A 9620-nucleotide genomic window follows, 5' to 3' on the forward strand; every position below is an offset into this window, starting at 1 on the left:
CGAGTGCTTTTTAACCACTCATTCTTGTACACATCGTTAAAGAGCACTTTACCCCCAGCTTCTCCAGTGGAGAGACAGTGATTAGCAGCAGTTTAAAACTGGCTCTGGCTCTATTCCCAGCTGTGTCTACTGCGCCAAGTATACACCTAATTAAATTTTACGACCAAGGTGATGATAGGTAATGTGGGCCTGAATGGCAGGTGTGTTCACCTGGGTTCAGTTTAACTGACGCCCAAAAAAACAAATTTCCACCATGCCATACTGCAGTGATTAATTTCCTTCCATGGTACCTGTTCTAGGAATGTTGCCAGCTCGTCCTGGCTGAAGGGAGAAAGGTTACAATAAGGAGTGGTTTACCTGCAAAGGTGTGTCCATCCCTTGTGTGTGAGTGGAGAATTGGAGCACACCCCCTCCAAAGCTCCATATATATAGGTATACATGCCAGCAGAGAAGCAGCTGGAAGTCACAACAGAGCAGGGCCCCTGGCCGAGGAGTGATCACAGCATCATCAGCACAGAGTTGTCAACATGGGGAACTGTCTTGAGTTTTTCAAGAATTTTTTTTGCCGGCAAAAGAACACCAATGTTCGCATTAGTCTGCCTGCTGTCTGCTTCGTCTGGCAGATTGCTATGATTATACTGTTTGGAGTTTTCATCCGGTATGATGAGGAATCAGATGTAAGGAAATGGTTAGAGTTCAAAATTAGTCACAACATCACCAGCGACATTGAAAATGACTTCTACTTCAGATATCCCAGTAAGTACAAACAAGAAATTTACTTGCAATAAAAGTTGCATATTTAAATGCATGTGTTGTTACGATGATCCTGTGTCAGTGATGTTGGCCATGGACCAACATTTGTTAAAATATGAATCTAAAATTAAACATATTTCTCAAAGCTGCAACAGTTTAGAACCAGATTGTTGTCATTTTACCCCAACTTCCCTCTCCTGTTTCTGTCTTTGGTTTGTGTTTACGCCTAGACATTGCCACATCACAAGAATGATACTGCATTGAATTGACAGAGGTCATAAAAACAACAAGGATTATTATACGGAGGCTGTTTTTCCAACGAGAATCTAGAGTGATGAGAGGCTCTCTCTTATCCTTGTTTGTAACATCAAAATATAAGCACTGCACAATGCAAAATATCACTTTCTGGGCTTACTTGTGACACAATCTGGCAGCAATTGTATTCCCCTGTAACCTTGTCATAAAGTTGTCCATGCAATGGATTGCAATGATATCTTAAAGCCAGTAATCACTTTAAACAAATTAAACATGCAAGCATAAATTACAACAAAACTTTAATTACCGTAAGTTGATTAATGGGAAGTAGAAAATGAAACTCTAGAGAGAAAGAGGTTTTAGTCAAAGCCTGATTATGTGCTGTTTTATTTAATTATCCTCTTAAAAAAACTCATTACAAACCATTACACTAATGTCTCCAGGTTTCCAGGACGTCCACGTCATGATCTTTGTTGGATTTGGTTTCCTCATGACCTTCCTGAAACGCTACAGCTTCGGTGCTGTTGGCTTCAACTTCCTGATTGCCGCCTTTGGTTTGCAGTGGGCTCTTCTCATGCAAGGCTGGTTCCATTCGCTCGACCCCGAAACCGGAAAAATCTCTATCGGAGTAGAGAGGTAAGTCTTCATTCCTTCATTCATTGATCATTTAGTAAACTGCAGGTGCGTTATGTAACTCAAAAATGAAAACACATTCTCTAACCTGACATGATTGACTATCTTCCTCTGAAGAGGTTCTTTTGTTACAGCTGTCATGACGTGTAATCTTTGATCTTTTGTCTGGTACTGCCTCGTGGCATCCTTGAGGCAAATGAGTAATTTTTGTCATAGCTTGTCAAGTGGGAGTTGTAAAATGCAGATTTGCTTGTTTGGTCGTTAAAGTTTCCAACTTCTGACTCCCACTCCCCCACAGTCTGATCAACGCTGACTTCTGCTGTGCCAGCTCTCTGATTGCCTTCGGTGCCCTCCTGGGAAAAACCAGCCCTGTCCAGATGTTGGTCGTCACCTTATTTGGCGTCACGCTGTTTGCTGTGGAGGAATACATCATCCTCACCCTCCTTCATGTAAGTCTCACCGGACACAATCATCCCACATGAAACAAAATTATTGTCCAAGGAGTGAGAACTTTCCATCAATTTCTCTTTTGTGTTGCTTATTCCCACAGTGCAGAGACGCTGGTGGCTCCATGGTCATTCACGCCTTCGGAGGGTACTATGGTTTGGCCATCTCCTGGGTCCTCTACCGACCAAACCTACACCAAAGTAAACGCCTCAATGGATCTGTCTACCATTCTGATCTGTTTGCCATGATTGGTGAGTCAACACTTTTAAACCTCACATGTCAGTGTTTTCTTTAGGACACAGCTCATTTGGCATATCTAATATTTTACATGTTTACTTGATTGTAAAAGTGTGAATCTAACTGTGCTGTGTTTGACTTACTCTAACCTCACAGGAACACTGTTCCTGTGGATGTACTGGCCCAGTTTCAACTCGGCCATCACGGACCACGGCAGCGGACAGCACAGAACAGCCATCAACACTTACATTGCCCTCGCTTCCTCTGTTCTCACCACGGTGGCCATCTCCAGCATGCATGACAAGAGAGGAAAACTGGACATGGTAATGCCACTGGAAATTCACTATTAGTCATCTATGTATTTCTGAATTTCTCATGACTAACACACTCTTTTACCTGACAGGTGCATATCCAGAATGCCACGCTGGCAGGTGGTGTTGCCATGGGAACAGCAGCAGAGTTCATGATCACTCCTTACGGTGCACTAATCGTGGGTTTCGGCACTGGCATCATCTCCACCTTTGGCTACGTGTTTGTCACGGTGAGCCTGCAGTCTTTCACCTCCTAACTTTTGATCTGACAGAACTTTTGAAGTCTGTATGGTGGCTCTTATCACTGCAGACGGAAAGTTAAAACAAGAGGAAAAAGTGGCATAGAAAAACTATGAAGGAAGCAGCACTGAAGGGGAAGTAAAACAAAAACAGTTGTGGTTTGTTTTCAAGGAAGATTATAGGATTATAAGAAGTGATGACTCATTCTAAGAGCAGGCACTGGGTTAGTTTCAAAATGACATGTAAGATGGAAGATGTTGCAAGTTGTCGTGACACAAGTTAGTATTAATGACTGAACCTCATGCCAACCATTGTTTCATTAGAGGATATGTGTCTCTGGTTTCAAATGCCATGACATGACATAACCTAAAATAAAAAAATGTTTTATTAATTAAAGTAATTACATACAAAATACATAAATAGTACAATTAGGGCGAACTGCACTGGGCTTGAACTGAATGGACTCATGACCTCAGCATTTTCTAAATCATGCATGATGGCCCTGATTATACATCAGTTATTAATGTATGACTGTTTTCTCATTCTTAGCCCTTCTTGGAGAAATACCTCAAGCTCCAGGATACATGTGGCGTCCACAACCTGCACGCTGTGCCAGGGATGCTCGGCGGCTTTATAGGCGCCATTGTGGCTGCTGCCGCCACTGAAGAGGTCTATAGCAGACAGGGGTGAGTGACTGACACACCTGAGTTTGCTGACATGAAAGCACATGACCCATTACGTCTAATTATGCAGATTAAGCACTGATTGCTTGGATTAAATTCAAGTTTTTTTTCTGCCTAGGTTGATCGAGACATTTGACTTTGAAGGCGAATTTGCAGACAGATCTGTGTTAACCCAGGGAGGCTTCCAGGCTGCTGGCACATGTGTGGCTATTGTGTTTGGAGTTGTTGGAGGAGCGGGTGTTGGTGAGTTTGTAAAATGTGCTGTGTATTACTATAAACTAAGACTCAGGGAAACAGCAGTGTGTTTCAATGATTATGTTAAGAGAATCCAGAGGCATGGTGATGTTTACAGTATTTCTAGAGCACTTTTAAAATTAATTTCAAAGAAATCCACATGTAGTGTTAAAAGCAAACCAAGCAAAAGTATTAAGGAAAGACTGACAAAATGAGAAGTGATGTCACTTAAAATAGTATCTATCAATGTCAGTGTTTCTGTGTGTTACAGTTTGGAAACATTTAATTATTTGCCAGGATTACGGAGTTACATCTTCTAACCTGATGTCTTGTTGCTTGTTTAGCAACTCAGAAATAGTCAAATGCAACTTTCCTGGGATTTTTTACTGACTAGCCTGAGACTTAAGAGTTATCTGATTTTATTCTTGTAAAATATGTTTTTACTTGGGAAAAAAATGCATTCAAATGTATTAAAACTGAAGTGAGAAGTCTTGCTTAATGCTGTTTTCTTTTCTCTTTTCAAAGGTCTCATTCTGAGGCTCCCTATCTGGGGCGACCCTGCTGATGACAACTGCATGGATGATGAAGTTTACTGGGAGGTAAGAGTGCTTTTCTACCACTACATGGTGTTTTTAACCCTTTTTCTTTTAAAGTGAAACCTCCGGAATGTGAAATTACTCAGATGAATTTCTGGCTCATGATCTGATCCCATGTGTGTGTGCATGTTTCAGGTTCCTGAGGATGAGGAGACCATCCCTCCTGTTTTGGAGTACAACAACCACATGATACACAAGCACCAAGACATGTAAGCTCACTCGTACTTAGACATCCTCATGTACTCCTTATTGCTTTCTTGAAATCTCATTAAATGTGATTTTCTTCTTTTTGTTCAACAGATCCGAGTCAAACTTCTCCGTGGAGCAAAGTTAGAAAGATCAACTCCCTCATATCAATTTGAACTTGATACAGCTGTGAAACGACATTAATTTATGAAGGAGCCGCCCTCAAAAATGCGCAATTCCACAAGAAAGAAACACACAAGTCATCTGCCACTCTTGTTTTGCACTGTTTACACCTGATGCATTTGTCTAACACCTTTGTCAAAGATTAGAAACTTAAGGTTTATGATGATGGTGGTTAATGGAAAAATGATTCTGAATCAAAACTGGTATTATTCTTGAAGGAAATTTTAAACTTCATTTACTTTCTCTTTAAATATAAATTGCAGATGCCCTTTAATTTTAATTAAATATTGTCATTAGTGATGTTTGCCATTTTATTTCTCGTAAATGAAGAGCGTGTTGACGTGCAGTTTATTTAGTTGTGCATGCATAAAAACAGCTGTTTATTGAATAATAAATTTGTGCAGCCAAATTAGACAATTGTTGAGTTGTATATTTTAGTTATTTCTTTCAGATAATGTATAGGTCTTTGTGAGCTGCATGTACATATGAATTTATCACTAACTATTTGTTTGTTGCATAACTTACTTGTTCTTGTGGTGGAAGTTTTGAGTAACTATGACACAATTTCCAGTGATTTGGTTGCTGTTGTGTTGAATGTTAGGCTACCTCCAATACACTATATGTGATTGCATGTGACAATCTGCTTGTTGTATAGTTTCAGATGTACACATTCATGAATCACATGTAACTGGAATTAAATAATAAAGTTATATTGTCTTTACACTCACATTTTTAAAAGCCCCTACGATGAATATGAAATAATATCATAGTTTAATTATTACAATACTGATATTACTGATACTACTGTGATAGTCACACTCATGTGCCTTGAATAACTAGCATGAACGATGTGAGAATCTTCCTCGGTGCATACAAGTAGTCTAAATAAATGGACAAACATGAATAAAAAGTTGGTTTAATTGGTCATTATTTCCCTCATCGTTCCACGATATCCCCTTGACACATTCTGGCATTGTTGGTCAGTTTCATGCATTTCATGCATTTCATGCATACAATGTGAATGTGCTTGTAAACATTAGTTTAAACTCTGTGCACATTAGTTTAGCTTTGGTGGTGCATGCAGTATTGACAAAATGTTCAATTTATGAAAATACCATAAACTAATTGTCACATGATGAATGTTTCCTTTGGGGCCCCCTGAGGGTCCAGTACCCAGTAGTCCAGTTGGTAATCCAGCCGGGGCTCCAACCTTTAGAACACAGTTTGCACAAAGTAAGATATTGTTTGAATTGACTTGTTCATTTACACTAAGTTGAATAACGCTGAATATACATTACACATATACAAATACATTCACACCTACAGTAAAGTCTCTGGCTCACCTGACCTGCACGAAAACACAAGGAGACTCAAAGAGAGCGTCCAAAACTCCATCAACACTCTTATGTTAAGCGCTAACCTCTGTGCCACCTATGTATATTTAGCCTTGATGTCATATAATGCATCACATGTATTATGACACTATTTAGTACCACTTTCTAATGAGGCATAAGGGGAATTATAAAGTACACCTAATTAGTGAAGACTGACATGCTGTCATCAAGTGAACATCCATGGACATTTATTGACTGAATAACAAGGTAAATAGTGGATGAGCGCTAGAGCAGTCCCACCAGGGTCGCTTTTCATGGCTGTTTGTCAAATAAATCAAATGACTGTTTTTTGTCTGATGTATTGAAGCAGCATGGCAGCAAGAAAGTGACTCAGCAGGAAAACAAGTGCCCAATAGAGCACGTCAAGAAGTAAGTGGCCCGAAAACCTGACCACAGTTCGCAAGTATGTCACCACTGTGGCAGCTTCTGCTGGTGCCATGGCAACAACAGTGAAAACTACTGCTCGCCTAATGGCAAGAGATTCCTGCTCTCACCATGGCAAAAACTATCCAAATTATTGCTTTTGTCATGTGGAAAACAGTCCAAATTGCTGCCAGCTAGCTGGATGACAAAAACAGTTAATATTCCTGTTTCTGTCATGGCAACAAAAACAGCACTTGTTCTTGCTGCCACAGGAGCAGCAGTTACGATTTTCTGCATTAAAGCAGTGGCAGGTCTGGAGAGTGACTCAATGAGCACATCAGCCAGTAGTTGGCCAAAAAATAAGGCCAGTATGATGGTGACCATAACTGGTGTGTAACTGATGGCACTATATGCAGTTGTGATGGCAAAAGCTGCCAGATTGGGCTGGTTTCCACCCAACTTGGACTGCTTTTGTCAATATTTGGCAGGTGTTTTTTTTTTATCAAACAAGCTGTTATTTTATGTTAAAAAACAGATGCAAAATTAAGTAAATGTTATGTGTCCACTCACTCATAATATTAACTCATTTATTTTGAGAAATATTTGATTGACATGAGTTGAAGGCTAGTCAAACGTAGTATGGGATAAGGGAGGACCTACTTACCTTGACGTTGTTGAAATTGACATGGGAATTTTAGTATTTGGTTGTCTGAAGCTTTGTATGCTCATGATGTGCTTTCTATTAATGGTTTCACAGAGTTTCTGGCAAGTTTATTATAATTTGAACTGGTTGTTATTGAACTGGGAGGGTTTTAAGTTGTGATTTGGCTGGAAACTGTCAATCTGATCTGGCAACACTGCTCTTGATTTTGCTTAACCCTACATAGACGCTGCATTGGATGCTTCAGCCCGTTGGGGCGATACGTCAACGTGGACGCCATATTGGACAGGGCGAGACTGGCCTGTAACCCTATACAAGTGAATGGCGGTGCTGCCGTTGAAAGCCTCACACTCCCCCAGCTCCCCTGTTCACTTGCATTTGTTTACAGGCCAGTCTTGCCCGGTCCAATATGGCGCCCACGTTGACGATCCAGAGGTCAATGCGGCGTCTATGGCTTTAACATTAGGATCGTTTGAGATGAGCCAGGCCTGCGCTGAATCGATCACCAATGCGATCGCCGTGCAATGCATGCTGGTTAGATTTGTGTCCGACTTGATCCCGACTTTTTAGAGCCAGGCGCCGCAGTTGCGCTCCACCGACTGCAGGACCCAGGGCATTATGGGAAACGCCTGGCTGTCACCTGATCAAAGAGCTGATTGGCTCTTAGTTTTGACAACAAACACCACGTGTTGTCGAAAGTCTGAACTTTCTGTGTAATTGTAATATTTAACGCTAGATTATAGGCTATTAGTCTCATATTGTGCAATGAAGGTTTCACCTGTGTGGTTGATAATAATCATAATCATAATTATAGGTTCTCATTACAAAGTGCTTATGGCTATTGATGTGCTTGTGTAACAGTGTAAATGGTCCGTGTGCCTATGTTTATGGTTAAATTCCTGTTACACTTGGGACTACCAACCATGGTTCTTCTACTCAGGTTGTATTTTATTTTGTTAATTAAATCCACAGCGGAAATCAAATGTTGTTTTGTGCTAAATGCGGTGCATAATGGGTGAATCATGTATGTGAATCAACCCTGTGCTGTGGGTAAGTTTGTTTTCAGTTCGCTCAGACACAAATTGAGCAATACATGTAATTTAAGGTACATATTATGTAAAAACGATCAGAAAGTACTGGTGATATTGGCTCTCAAAAGAAATGCCAGTAGAATTCGTAGTTATATTGCTTTATAATAAACATAAACATGTAACGTTAGCTGCTAACGAGCTCTGAAGTGTTGCTAGGTGACTGATTAGTCTACTAATATGTAACCTTGCTCTCTAGTTCAACTATAAGAATAATCCTATGCTGTGGTCCAAGTGAGAGAGAACATCTCTGAGCAACTTTCCCTTCATGTTGATCAACTGTGTCCCATTGTTACAGGTATGTGTATCTATTTAACTGTTGATTACTATATTGCAGTGTATGTGTATTGCAGGCTGCTGACAGGTCTGTTACATTCCATTGTCACCACAAGGTGGCATCAGAGACAATATATTGGGTTTTATATTTGTATATGGAGATTTTGAATGAGGATATTTTGTTATGATGTAAGAAGAAGAACAGTGTACTGCTATACCAAGGGTCAGCAACCTTTACTATCAAAAGAGCCATTTTAGGCAACAAAAAAAAAAAAAAATCTGTCTGGAGCCTCAAAACATTTGATCATTGTGATGAAGGTAACACAGTTTATAGTATATAGTATATAAGTCTAATGCAGTGAGGGCCAAAGAGCCAATATACTACGGAGTATTAGGGCCACATTGAGGGAAAAACATCTGAGATTTACAGAATAAAGTCATAATATTACAAGAATAAAGTAATAACTTTAAGAGAAAAAAAGTCATAAAATTACGAGAAAAAAGTCATAACTTTAAGAGAAAAAAGTCGTAATATTACGAGAATAACGTCAAAGGTTTAAGCGAAAAAAAATCGTAATATTACAAGAATAAAGTCATAACTTTACGAGAAAAAGTCGTAAAATTACGAAAATAAAGTCATAACTTTACGAGAAAAAAGAAAATAGCAATATATCTTAATATATATATATATATTTTTTCCTCAATGTGGCCCTAATACTCTGTTGTACCGTCGTACCATAGACCTACAACAATGATAAATAAAAATGAAAATGTAAACAAAAAACAGTTATTCATTTCTATTTTTATAAATCCACAGGGAGCCACTGGAGAGGGGCTGAAGAGCGGCATGTGGCTCCAGAGCCGCAGGTTGCTGACCCCTGTGCTATACGATATGAGTAAAACCCAGTAGTATGGGAATATCATACCTTGGTTCTAGTGGGAGTGAACATCTGACCAACTTTCCATTCATGCTGAGCAACTGTGCTTGTGTGTGTGTCCAGGGAATGACATTAGCACCTGCCACCTGCCAAATAACAGGGTAAATGTTGGCTGTGGCAGGTAAACATTTCAGGTCACCTG

General features: G+C 39.8%; 1 protein-coding gene across 1 annotated transcript; it reads left to right on the forward strand.

Annotated features, from left to right (window-relative positions):
* Positions 1-442: 442 nt before the first annotated feature.
* Positions 443-5668, forward strand: rhcga (Rh family, C glycoprotein a). The gene is made up of 11 exons (XM_074619039.1): positions 443-756; positions 1452-1644; positions 1940-2090; positions 2192-2339; positions 2482-2648; positions 2729-2866; positions 3426-3562; positions 3678-3802; positions 4319-4392; positions 4525-4598; positions 4690-5668. Exons 1-11 carry the CDS (start codon positions 528-530, stop codon positions 4721-4723), a joined length of 1470 nt encoding a protein of 489 aa, XP_074475140.1. The 5' UTR covers positions 443-527; the 3' UTR covers positions 4724-5668.
* The last annotated feature ends 3952 nt before the right edge of the window (positions 5669-9620 follow it).

This window comes from Sebastes fasciatus, chromosome 2, assembly GCF_043250625.1.
Source record: "Sebastes fasciatus isolate fSebFas1 chromosome 2, fSebFas1.pri, whole genome shotgun sequence".
Lineage (NCBI taxonomy): Eukaryota > Metazoa > Chordata > Actinopteri > Perciformes > Sebastidae > Sebastes > Sebastes fasciatus.